Here is a 13,993-nt window from a genome sequence, read left to right as displayed (position 1 = left end):
CTGACACAGTAATTGACAGATTTACCCCCCTACTACGTGCCACTGTGTGTAAATGATTTCTATTTTGCACTCGCTTGACAAGTAGCAAATCTGATATCTTTAATATTACTCATTAACTATTAATAAGATTCCTAAAAACACCCTTAAGTTTAATGCAGCTGTATGCCTAATTTATATGTTTAGGTTTGATAACAGAAATCCAAAATGAATTGCCTCATTCTAGCACATTTTCTGTGCTTCAAGCATCATAGTTGTGGTAACTGTGTGCAAGTTTGTCACCTATTGTGTGAGTGGGGGTGATTCCAGTGTTTGCTGGCGTGCTGACTGGTGAGGTGGTGCTGTGCAAGGATGTTGAATTGTAATCATCTGTAAGGAAATAAACAACATATCAGCATCAAAAGTGAAATGCATTCTTTCATATGGCTATGTCATCAGAAATGTCTTATACCACAGCCCTTCCCCGCTTTTTTTCATAGGGAATTTTTGTAACTTGGAGAAGAGTCTGAAAGAAAAGTGACGTTAGCATAGCAAATAAAACAGAAAACGAGTATTTTAAAAGGAAGCAAATTTTTAGGAGTATACCACTTACAAATGAATTTTCTGATGTACAAGAACCATTTTTGTTTTTTCATTATTTAGTCATAATCCAGGATGGAGTCAACATAAAAAAATGGTGTTACAATTTGTCAACTGGGAAAAACTAAAACATTTTGCTATATTCTTATAGTAAAACACATTATGAATAGTGCTTGTGTTCTTTCAGAAACAAGAACCTTTCGCCAGATCATACATCTTGCTCACTATATTACTCACTATATTTCAATATTTATCCCCCTGCTTATAAACCAGACACAGGTTTCTGTATTCTTTTTCAGGCCCATTCCTATTGCTCTTGCATTGGCAGCAGCCTTCTTGACAGCAGCTGGCATTTTGATACTGCTGTGATGACTGCAAGACTTGGCCCTCAGATACCAGATCCTGGAAATAATCCTGGTATTGTCACTGTGCCAAATGGCAGACATCTTTTCTATCTGCTGAACCGTAAGCTGAAAAAGGCTACCTTGATGTTGAACTAAGTTTTCCCCTACAATTCTGAGAGCAGGGAGTGGCTTCTAAAGGAAGACGGCAAACCTGATGAAGGACTCTCGGAGGCAATGGGAGTGCGTGTGGTGAGGGCAGCAGTGCTGTCGTGTGGTGGATTGCTGAGTTCCGTGGCAGGGGTGGAGCCTGCATGCGTGGACAAGTATGTGCTGTCTGCAGGAGAGACACCTGTGGTGAGAGGGACAGCAGTTTCGTTAATGCTTCGAGTCTGCCCGGCCAAGGAGGAACACAAAGCTGTCCACGACACAGGGCACAGTGCTGGAGCACTCGCACACTGGGAATTTGTTAATAAGCAAAGGCACACTGAACACTCAAAGTGTTAAGGGGTCCAACAGGTGTCAGATGAACATCCAGTGAGTACAACCCTTTTTGGCGCTGACTGTACCTCCTTCATGCGAAATGCTGTGTTTTAAAATATATTCAAATGCATTACTCAAAACCAGACTTATCTGTTATTCTTGCCTATGCAGACCGCATATTTCATCTCATGAAGTGAATGAAAATGCGTTATATGCCCTGTGAAGTAACCATGTGTGGGCAAAGGAATGAAGAAATTATCAGAAAAAAAAAAATCAATGCAGTTCTGTCCATGTAAATAAGGTTTCTTACCAGGTGTGGTCATTGTTGTGTCTTCTCCTGAAAAAGAGAAAAAGAGAGAGAAGGTGTAAATTAAACTTTCAAGGAATTAAACATAGTCATATGCCAAAAATATGAAAAGACACATTCCTTCCTCCCAACTATCAGCTGATCTTTCCCTAGGGAATTACGCATTCTTAAGTAATATTTATTGGATGTAGCAACAACCAGACCCCCTAAAATATCAAGCATATGGTCATAGAATCACAGAATGGCCTGGGCTGGAAGAGATCTCAAAGATCACTTAGTTCAAACACCCCTGCCATGGGCAGAGATGCCACACAGTAGATCAGGTTGCTCAGGGTCCCATCCAACCTGTTCTTGAGCAATTCCAGGGACAGGGCATCCACAACTTCTCTGGGCAACCTGTTCCAGTGCCTCAGCACCCTCATAGTAAAGAATTTCCTCCTAACATCTAATCTAAATCCTTCATCTTTTAGTTTGAAACCATTCTCCCTTGTCCTATCACTATCTGTCCACACAATAAATCATTCTCCCTCTTTTTTATAAGACCCCTTTAAGTACTGGAAGGCTACAGTCTTTTACTAATTTTGGGGATTATAAAATTCCACTTTGACACAAGAATCCTGAAATCCATCCCCAAAGTTCCCTCCAGACATATCCCTTTAAAACAGCCTGCTGTGCTTTCAGCAAGGAACAAACCCACTTGTTCATACACTCCTTGCTAGGACTGTTCCATAAACTTTCAGCCACCTGTTTGTCTCTTCCTTTCTCCTCTCTTTTTCTACTAGTTCTTTCCCACTATATTCGTATCTTGGATTTTTTTTTTTTTTTGTGGCACGTGTTTTTCAGATTGTGCACTCTGTGTGGACAGTTCAGAAGATCAACAACAGCCACTAAAAAATCCCACAACCATGGGACAAAGTCACCTGCCAACAGTCAGCGATTTCTTTGTGCTCAGAACTGTCACGAAGCGTGTATAAGCCATGATATGAGTATGAATGTAAACAAAACCTAATGTCTTGTAAATATTTTTCTAGTGAGCAGTTGAATTTCCTGTGGACTGCATGTTATTCAGGACCTCTTACTACAAGTTAAAATTCGGAAAAAGCTGGTAGCCTGATATTCTACAGAAAAAGTAGCAACAGAAGTCAAATGAAGCTCAGCTAAAAACAGTGATGAAGAGCCAGCTATTTCTTTCTTTACAGAAGTGGGGAGAGGTGTTGCCTAAAATTTGATCCATGACATGAGGACATGGTCTGCCTACATTTTGCCTGGAATCATATGAAACTGTCAAAATAAAATTGCTCTTAATTGTAAGAGTATAATATCTAAAGAAGCAGTAGACAGACAACAGACTGAATAACGTCGGTTTAGAAGCCACTGTATTAGCAGGTCTAGTATGTAAATTCATTCTCCATATATTCTCCATTGAAACACAGACCACACATACTTTTTAAAGCTACAGAATGTTAGCAGATCTCCTAACATGAGAGATGTTACAGATAAGAAACAAAAACATAGTTGATCTTTTGAACTATCAATGTACCTTCAGCATTTGAAATCCCCCGTCTGGAACATTTCTTTACAACAATTGCATAATCTAACTATATATATTAAAATGCCAAGGAACCTTGTAAAAGCTAGCATTTATATAAACTCATATTTGTTCTGGGCAATTAATTTTCAATGTATTTTCACTTTTTTTTCTAAAATTCAGTGTTTGAAAACTGGCAGTTTTTCACTCTAAATTCCATAATGAGTCTGTTTTCAAAGTTGAAGAATCAATTATTCCCCCTCCTTCCCAAATCTTATTCTGGTTCAGCACATCAAATATACCTCAAGCCAAAACTTAACTTTCTGTGAGCATCTACATAGATCAACTTTCACTTTAAAAACTTTTCCAGGAACAGAATACAAGAAGTTTCAGAAAAAGTCCTAAATTAAACTCTGCTCAGAGATTAGTGAAACATTCAGAAATACTTTTCGAGCTATTTGCTGATCTCTGATGCAAACATAATGGAAACAAAAATACCCATACATCAAAGTTCCCTCTTCCAAGTAGTGGGCTCATAAGCTTGTCACAGTGTTGTTTCTGGATGCCTCATTCACTTTCTTAAGATTTCCGTGAAAGTAATTCTCCCCATCCTCTCCCTTGTAAAGTTAAGATTAATGCTACTAGCTTAAATTTAGTCACTCACAGTGACAGATGCTAAATGTTATACATAATCATGGAACTCGAGGTTAGAAGTGACCTCGAGATTGTTTAGTCCACCTGCCTTGGTCAGACCAGGGTCTTAAAACAGTTTGGAACAGTCCTAGATTACCCTTTCCCCCCCTCCAATTCTGTTTTTAGCAGAATTTCATGGCAGTTTTACATCCATCTAAGCATTTTAAAAGTCTCCCGCTCATCTGTGATTCTATTCTCTGACATGCTTTATTATAGCAATGGAATAGGATGCAGTTGAAAAGAATTCAATAGGTGGCACCAGAACACTAAAAATTCCTCTCAAGCAGCAAAGCAGATACATTTCTCTGTGTAACCTTATTGAGACATACTGGGTAAAATGAAGGAAAATAAAGAAGGATCCCAATACAGCAGACTCTGCTACTCCAAGATTAGAAGGTATATTGCTACAATTAATTTATTTTTTAAAAAATGTCCCACAGCACAGACAAATATGTCTGAGCTAAAAAAGTTAAACTCGAAGACAAAACCGTCTGCTCATGTTTATGTTCTAAAACATAACTCTGGAAGATTGAAGGCTGCAATCTAAAAATATCTTTTTAAATTTAATAATAATATCCAACCCTGCAAAAAACATGCTGTGCACTATGAAAGCCTGATGATTACCAAACTAATGAAGTTTGTATGAGTTTAAACAGGATGCTTTTCTCAAAATTTAAACTGCATCCAGCCATAAGACCTTTTGAAAATAATATGTGTAGATAATCCAAGGGGAAGAATTAGAGCATATACAAAGTTCCTACTACTGAAGGAACTTTTCTAAACTTCCCTTTCCCTCCTCCTGATTTGGCCACTGGTTGGTTCCTGCTGACTTGACTGAAAGATTTGCAACCCATCAGTAACGTTTGAGCAGATCTGGCCGTAAGCAGGTGCCCTGGAAAAAGATATAATCAGAGTATCCCACAGGCAGATGGGAACCAGGCTAATGGCTTTCATTCCCTTTCCTCTCTGGCTACCAGTTGGCAGACAGAATGCAGCTGCTGGAAGAAAGATAGGTTTTAGATGGAATGACAGGCTGCCAGCAAAATACACCTAAAAATGAATGAGCTGACCACTCTCCGCTGAAAGCTCAAAGACACACAGGCCCTGTGAGAGAAACATGGGACTACTGCATTATGAAGAAACCTTTCAATGTTCAACAAGAACAGAAAATGGAAAAACTGTGAAAGGAACCAGGCCACCAAAAAAAAAAAAAAAAAAAAAAAAGTCTATCACTTCAAAGCCCTGGGACAGCAGGCTGTCTGGGTCATATTTGGGAGTACAGGAGCTGCTACATCACCTCTGCAGTACTGACTGCACCCACTGCACTGAACTTATGTGTGGTCACACATAAGTCCAATCATATAAAGAGACAACCTGTTGCTGCCCTCTCAGGAAAATGCTTTCCACTTGGCAGGACCAAGCAACTCAGCAGGATACAACTCAGCCCTAGAATGTATTAAAAGACACTGTATTTCAAGTAAGTCCAGGGTCTGATCTTCTCAAGGAGAAGGAAATGCCAGCACACATTTCCTGTGTGTGATGTTATTAATAACTCAAACTCCAGCTGATAAAATGGAAATACTGTTGAATTGGCATTAAGAGCCTAAAAATGTTATCATGTTTATAGGTGCAAAAATACATTAGCTGATGACAGGAAACATGCCTTTTAATTCCATTCTGCTGCTTAATTTGCACAGTGAGTAAAATGGACCCAGTTTTGTATTTCCTGCTGGGCTGGGCAGGGGACTGCGCTCGCATGATGATAGCTCAGGCTGTCCCCTCTGAGCACAGGATTGCTTCAGGATTGCATTCCTTGGTACACACAGCATAGAGAAGTCTGGAACGGAGGATGCCTCTTCTAATAGTGCATTTGGTGTTTTATCTAGTGTGGTACCATACCAGCTGGCTCTTCACATCCAGCTGTACTCCTCATGTCTTTGCCAGAGCTGGGAGGGGGCAGAGGAAGTAATCCTTCCTCTCAGCCTCCTGTCTGTAAAACAGTTGGCAGCTGGGTTTTGCTGCCAGAAAAAATGCTTAGTGATTCTGCAGAGCTGCTTCCCTTTTCCCAGGATCTCTCCAGCCTTTGGCATATTGGACAGACCCCAGCAACCCCCACCAGGCAGCATTTTGCACCAACAGCTTGTGTAGGTCCAGATTCTGTCTTCCCTCTTTTTACAGCTGAACAGCGCTGTTTCAGCGGGGTCAGGGCTCTTCACATCTGCACAGAACGCAACAGGATGTGGTCTACTTGTTCAGATGGAGTAAAGCTCTTTGAGGGGGTCTTCTAGCAAACAGCATAGACATTGCAGCTCCACTGCAAGCCAACACTAAATCGCAAAAAAAGAACAGTTCCTGGTGGGAGGTGAAGGGGTGAGTAAGGCAAGGAGCCTTACAAACTGCTGCCAGCTGCCCTTCTTTGATTTATTTTTAAACTTCAAGTGGGATAGGATGTAATTCACACCTACTTTAAGGCTCCCTTGTGTTGCCAGAACCAGCTAAAGAGACGTTAAAGTAAATGAGCATCAGGGCCAGAAATGTTACTGCTTCTTTTTGCTGCAAACACAGAATAAAGGGATCCATTGCTACTTTATAAACAAATCTAGGCAGACCTAAGAATAGATTAGCAAACACTTAAACATCTGAGTAATTCTACACCACAGAGGACCCCTCAAATTTTATACGTGGGATCATGTGTGCTGAAGTGCTTTCATAATCACAGACTGCAGAATTACACTTTATTCTTTATCACTGTCTCAGGGCAGCAGGGGTGGGGGGAACCCAAATCTGTTCCCAGTTTCTGGACAAAATGCTGCTTCTTGAAAATCGATTTTAAAAATGCCATATAAAATTCATATTAAAAATATGTGAAATTTTGCATGCTCTGAGTCAAAAAAATAAACTACTCATTTGAGTTTACGGGGTAGAATTTTCTCATGTAACTGGGAGAGCCCTAAAAAAAACCCCACTCTTGTGGTCATTGAAGCTGCAGCCATCAAATCACTTCAAAGTTATCCATAATCTAATTGGTAAAAGTCTTCATAGCCCTGCAGTAATCATAGGAATTAGAACTAAATAAATATTATAATATCTTTCCCACAGGCAATATTTACAATATTTATTTTCACCAGAAATTAAGGATATAATCTTGGAACAGTAAATTTTAATTTAACAAAACTCAAAAATGATCTGATTGAGAAATGCCAATTGTTTCCTTTTGGCACCAGGATGTAACATCCATTCTGACTCTTCACAATGATAATTAAAATAGTTTCCATTTGATTTCTCAAAATATTTCCTTTTGTACAAGTTCATTAATAATTGCCTCCCATAGCAACTCCTTAACACAACTGTCCTGTTGCCTCAGAGCCTGATCCTGACATTCTTTCCTACCACCTTTAATCTTTGGTTAAAACATGTGTCTGGGGAGTCAAAGGCCTTATTGTTCCCAAGACACGTGCCAGGGCTCAGACCTGATTTGCACTGAGGAAGCCTTGGCTCATCCTGCAGAGCACAGCTCAGGAATAGGTGCAGGCCTACACTACAGCTAATGTGATATTACGGTTTTGTGAAAACTGACTTCCGAAATTCATGCTTGCTCTATGACCTTGCTGCCCACCTTCCAGGACTGGAATTATCTCTATCCTTCTCTATTTCAGAGTCGCCTATAAGCACTAATCAGCATTTACAGCAATGGAGAAGGTGAAAAATTCAAATTAACCAGCAATCAAGTACAAGGGCAGCAGCCAGAAGAAAGAGATGGAATTAAGAATTTATAGCTGACAGATACAAGGAGGAACATAACACTACAAGCTCAGGAGAGAGGAGGAAATACAAACATCAAAGTTTGTCAGCATTCATCAGCTAAAACAAATTAATACCAGGTATAACTTCTGCTAACATACTGAGCCTGTCTTAAGAAAAGGGTGACGAAAAAAGCACAAGAAAAATCCTGAAATAATATTTTTTCTCAATTAAACTGAAATCAAATGAAATATTTCTAGTCACTTACAAAAAGTAATTTTCTGGTTCTGATTATGCCAAATAAACAGAAGAGTTTAATTTTTCCAAAGAAAAATAAAAACACAGACCAAAACAGACATTTCCATCAAGAAATATTTACTTCATGGAAACAACAGTTGTTACCAACGATACGTAGAATTTCTCAAAACCATAAACCTGAAGTAGAATAAACCCCAAAAGCAGCAAATCAAGTCCTTTCTCTCATGTACACAGTTCTTGCAAACCTAAAATAAACATGCAGGAATATTGTGTACTTAGCAGGTAGAAGGAAGGCTTTCCTATCAATTGCACTATACTTTAAATGACATCCTTAGTCTTCATAGGACGACTTTAACTGCAGTAATCCACTTGTAGAACTATAGCTAACGACACCTTTGCTACTCTGTGGTTTCTCTCATGCTGCTTTACTTCTGCCTTTCTTATACAGAACCCTACTCAAAAGGAAGAGGGTGCAGCTTACTGCGGTTTAGAGCTTAAGTGCTTCCAAATGGTGAAACTGAGTTACCATAGCACCCACATGCTCAAGCAATCAGACCTATGTTAGTGCTAAACCACTTCTCTAGTGCACTCATGAAATTTCCCTATTAACCTCCTTTTCACCACATTTGCATGTGTAATTATTTTTAGTTGTACAAGTTCATTAATATGACGCGGGGGGGGGGGGGGGGGGCCAGAATCTTTGGGATAAAGTCCAGGCTGCTTTGCAGGGAATACTTGTCACCATGCAAATTGTCTGCAAGAAAGGAGAATATCAAACCCTGATGCAACAGTTACTTCCACTATGAAACACTGGCTACTATCCCCAGTCATTAAGAAACACCTGTACATGAGGAATGTGATATTTGCTTGGCAATTTTGTGCTACTCACAAAAGAATATATAAATGTGTTAATATTTGCTTTGCCCTTTATATATTTTTAGTATTTGTGCACACACAAAGTCATGAACCAGATGCACATTGTTACCATGCTAAATTGTCTGCTCCCCAGTTCCTAATTTTAGTCATGATTTTTCTAGCTCTGTTGTACCTTTCTTGATCTTCCTTTCCCACATCTACCATGAGCAGAAAGAAACACTTGCTCCACAGTGTTCTTCTCAGTTATACAGACAGGCTGCTTCTAGATTTGCTGAATGGATATTGTTTATGGCAAGCAGGAGGAAAGATCTTACAACTATTACATTGTCCTCACAATTCCTGCTCCCATGTTTTTGCAATTACCAACTCTATTAGTCCTGGGGAGCTATGGAGGACAGCTGAAGGCAGCTCAGTTCTCAAGAGTTTTGATCAGAAAAAGAGGCTACAGCTGAGAAATGACTGTGATAAAGTGAGTGTGAGGTAGGGGTAAACTACTTCATCTCAGAATTTTTCATTGCACCATGGCTTATTTAAATATCTGACTTGCTTCTCTGCATCTCAGAGGCAGATATCTCTGAGCTCTTTCAAGATTAAAGCATTATCTGATTTTGTAGATCTTCCTGATTGCATATTGCTTTTTATGTAATTTTGGCAGCAATAGAAAATAGGTCCCTTGCTCTAAAAAACAGAAACAACTTGAAAATATCTCTCTAAATTACCTTTAATCAGCTCAAACTTCAAACCATGAACAGTTTAGTACCATATCAAGAGTGAGGGATGGAACTAGATGATCTTTAAGGTTCCTTCCAACCCAAGCCTTTCGATGAGTCTATGATTCTAGGATCAACATTTCAGCCACTGACAACATAAAGCCTGTTGAAACCAGAAATATCTTCTGTTTGCTAGAGACCTATTAGCATGAAGTCTTTGCTTCAACAGCTCTGTGCTTACTGGGAGCATTATGTCAGTGAGGACTCTAATCAGTGATTTTCAAAAAGATTCAGCCAGTGCTTTTTAAAAAGAAAAGAACATTTCTTTCAAGAAATGACATCTGCCTGTGAGTTATTCCTTTTTGTAACAGTATTTTTCTCTGATCCTCTGCTATGTTTAAAAACCCAAACAAAAATAGCTAACTGGCCTGGAGGAGCTGAGGGAGGAGGGTAAACAGTTGATATTCAGCTGCTCTGAACATCTTTATCTCCAGTTGACAATACCTGGATTTGCAAATACTTTGCTGTCCTACAAAATGGGATCAAAACACAATCAAAAATGGAAAGAAAACACATAGACGACTCTGAAAAGACACCTTAATGATTCATTTAAGCTTTTTTTTTTTTTTTTCTGGTAACCTTAGATACACATTGCATTCTGAGCCAGTAAAAGTTTTAGATGAAAGTCTGAATTTCAAGGTCAGGTTGCTTATATTCATTTCATATTATTTATAATGAAAAATTATCAGTATTCTTCAATGTTTGAGTCAGAAAAAGTAGAAAAAAGGGAAAAGAAACATTTCCAATGCTACAAAATAAAGATTAAAACAAAAACAACCAAGCAAAAATTCTTAGAGAAAGCCTAAGGATCCAAACAGGATCCTCAAACAACATTCTAGTGCTGTGCAAATTCATAAATCCATCCTTTTAATAGCCTCTAAAACCTTCTTTGATTGCTATGTATTGCATATTTTTTAACGATAAAGGACATATGAAGCAGTGCCATGGCTTCACCTTGGCCGAGGGCTGAGGGCAGGGCAAGCAGGGCTGAGTGCTGGCAAACAGTCTCATTCCAGCAGCACCAGAGTGTGATGAACGATGGAGCAACAACCCACCAGAGAGCAACACTCAGTGTTGCTGCAAAGCCATAGTGGGGTCTTCCTGAGGGCTGCTCTGACAGCCCCTGACTATCAAGACCCTCAGCAGGGCACTGTTCCCACAGTTGTTCTGCTCACAAAGGTGAAGCTCCCAGTAATTCAGCACTGCTGCAAAAATTATGCTTTTCAAACAGCGCTGTGAATATAAAATTCCTGATACTCCTAGAAGACGGCAAATGGCTCAAAGGAGTGTTGCTCTGAGGACTGCAGTGACATTTGGTGCTACTGAGCCAAATGCTGGGGCTGGAGTCAGCTGCTGTCTTTGATGAGAACAGGTTCAAATGAGAATGCTGGAGTCAGAGTTAAGATCTGAGTGAGGATCTGACTTTTTCTACTCACAAATTTAAGTTTTAATTGCATTCTCTGATGATTGTTCAGTTCAGGGTTAAAGAAAACTAGCTGCTTTATTCCACAGCAGAGTAATGCATGTGCCATTGCTCTGTACCTCCAGTGCACAGTGCTGGGTTCTACTGTGCTCAGTTACTCTGCCTGCACAGCCCCAGCCTTTGAAAGATTCTTAACTGCCACAGAAAGGCACAAATCAGAATAAAGATGTGGCACAAAAATTTCCTTTTCCAGTGATCTGTCATTTTTATTTCTACAACTTCTTGCTCCGAGCTTAACAGGACCCTCAGCAGTCCCTTTGCTCCCTGAGCTGAAGTCCCAGCCTCACATCTCCAAGCAGCAATGCTCTAAACTATCCTGCTAGTCTCAGTCATCTCCTATGACCCAGATTTCTTCCAGCATGAAGAGAAGATCCTAACCAGCACTGGCTGATAGACAACTAGCTTCTGTTTCTTGAAAGGATAGAGTACAGAGGGAAAAAAATCACGCAGCTCAGTGGAGAACTGTTCCTATACCAACTCTGCCTGCTGGGCAGCTTCCTCGCCCTCCCGGGGCTGCCAGCTGCACCCAGCAAACTCTCTTTGTTTCAAGGGAGAGTGATTTTACTTGGCTACTATCCCCACTTTTTTTATTTTCCTCCAGACATTCAGGCCAAACATGATCAGAACCGAATGTCCTTCATCAAATATGCTACTGAAAAACATTTTTGTTATTCATAAAATATTGTGACAAACAGTATTCACTGACCAACAGCTAAATCAACTGCATGCTTGTTAGGGTACAATTTAAAATGTGGTAATATATACGCACAAAATGTTAACAGGAAGCATCAAAAAAGAGTCAGATTCTACCACCATTACTAATTCAAAAATCATATGAAAAGTAAATCATTCAGTGAAGCATCTTTTAGAAAACTGCCTGTTAAAATTTATCAATAATTTTTTATTGAAAATCAGAAATTACCACTATTTAATTAAAATTTCTTGTTCTCAGCCAGAATGAGAAAAGCTGGGACTGTGACCAAGTCCTTCTCAGGGATTCCACTTTTTAGTTACATACTGCATGAGTGGTTGGATGTACCCTTCATTTCTGTGCCTGTGTAACATCCCATGCAAAGTGGAGATAGTGGCATATTGCAATTAGAAATCCATTTAAAATTATGAAGTTTGCAGACAAAGGATCTGAAAGTGACATAAAGAAATATGCTCACATCTGTCTGATTGCATAAAAAGGAACAGTCATAGGGCTACAGCGAGAGAAACTCCTAGAACTGGAGCTCCCCAGAGGGCCGTGCACACACAAACCAAAGCCTCCCACTATCTCCAAATCTTTGCAAAACCTGAGCTCTGTCCCTTCAGGGAAGTTGAGCCAGCACTATCAAGAAGGGGCCTGTACTTCATGTCACATCAGAAGCAATGATGAACAGATTTCAGAAGAGAGCTGAGTACACACAACTTCTCCTGAATTCAATAAAAAATGTTAAGTGAAAGTGATTTCTTGAACCCCATTCCTTTTTTATTTTTCTTTTGAAATCAGATCAGCAATTTTGGTGCCCAACTCTGGGCTGTTCACTGCGTTTTAAATACGTGCTTTTTTTCTCTTTCTCTATTTGCTATTTTCATTATAACAAATGTGAGGTGTGAGCTCCAGCTTTAACTAACAAACCATCTGATAATCATAAGCAAAAAGAGGTGAAAATAGTTCATCTGATTTTGCTTTAAATCCTGTGTTGACTGTCCTTTCCTAAAAGATAGAGTATGCTGAATGTTTCAGGAAATGAAAATAAAGGCTTGGAATGGAAGGATTCTGCTCTGTTCACAGGGATTGTGGTGCCCCATATTCCAGCAAAGAACCTGTGAAGTCTAAAGCTCATGTTTCTTGGGATTTGAACAAGACTAATTTCTGTACCACTTAAAATAATTCAAGGCAAAAGGAACATAAACATTCTATGCTTCCATCTTTTGTATGTGGCAAGCAATTTTCATTAGCATTTCATAAATAGTTTCCTTTTTTCATTATAATTTTTTATTTTAAAAATATTAAGTGATGGTCTGGGAAAGAAAAGTAAAATCAAAGACACTAGATAGAGATGCGAGATAAGAATTTATGTAGGAAAAGGATTTTATGGACCTTTCAATGTATAGGGACCCAGGGAAAGCCCTGAGGCCAAAGTTAAGAGAACATTGAATTTCATGCTCCAAATAATTTTACACTCTTTATGTAGGCACAGCTATGCACAAGCAGGAAATTCCACAGACCTGTAAATATTTCTGATGTCTAATAATAGGAAATATGTATATAGTAGCATTAGACATCTTATGACAATAACAAGAACAACTACTACTTGGAAGTGGGAGGTCAGAAACCCAATTTGATCTGTAAAACAAGTATCAGTTTGTACACACACATACACATAGATGGAGCAGTTTGGAAGTAGCATGTGTACTGTCTTCTGGGAGGACAGATGGAAAAGCTGAAGCAGAGCGACACAGAATGTGCAAAATGTGGGTAAGATTTGTCTCTCTCAAAGCCTACATTTTACAGCATTTGGTTGAAATCCTGATGAGTATATGACCAAACGACCTCATAAAATTAACTGCTCTTTCATTTTTAACTAAGGAAATATGTACAAAATTTCTCAGTTGTGTGGATTAAGGCACTTGAAGACATTATTTATCACGTATTTAGCATTTCAAAAGTATGCCCCACAAATTTGCTAATATGAAAAAACTACAAAAGAGAAAAAGTTTTGGTAGTTGTTCAAGAAAGTACTTCTGTACACAAATTCATCGTTGACTTAAGTAAGAATTAAGCCCACAGTTTGAATAAAGATGACGTGAATATAGACTGCTACAGAGTCTGGCATGTTAGCAGATAACGCATAAGCACATAAGAACTCCAATAACCCCCCAGCAACAAACACAAATAGGAAGTGGGGACTGACAGTGCTTAATTCAACCTTCAGCTCTGCTGGCTCA

General features: G+C 39.2%; 1 protein-coding gene across 3 annotated transcripts in view; it reads right to left on the bottom strand.

Moving 5' to 3' along the window:
• The window catches only part of PTPRC (protein tyrosine phosphatase receptor type C), a 60,927-nt gene that overhangs the window by 26,142 nt on the left and 20,792 nt on the right, over positions 1–13,993 (bottom strand). The window contains exons 3-5 of one of the 3 annotated variants that reach the window (XM_018079081.2): positions 1,711–1,737; positions 1,132–1,269; positions 280–366 (exon numbers count right to left, since the gene is read on the bottom strand). In XM_018079081.2, coding sequence (XP_017934570.1) covers positions 280–366; positions 1,132–1,269; positions 1,711–1,737 — 252 coding nt within the window. The remainder of the gene's footprint in view (positions 1–279; positions 367–1,131; positions 1,270–1,710; positions 1,738–13,993) is intronic. The other 2 variants (XM_018079082.2, XM_018079083.2) reach the window with 2 other exon arrangements.

This window comes from Manacus vitellinus, unplaced genomic scaffold (genome assembly GCF_001715985.3).
Source record: "Manacus vitellinus isolate BGI_N305 unplaced genomic scaffold, ASM171598v3 scaffold_44_pilon, whole genome shotgun sequence".
Taxonomy (NCBI): Eukaryota; Metazoa; Chordata; class Aves; order Passeriformes; family Pipridae; genus Manacus; species Manacus vitellinus.
This window is presented reverse-complemented; position numbering and strand designations above follow the sequence as displayed.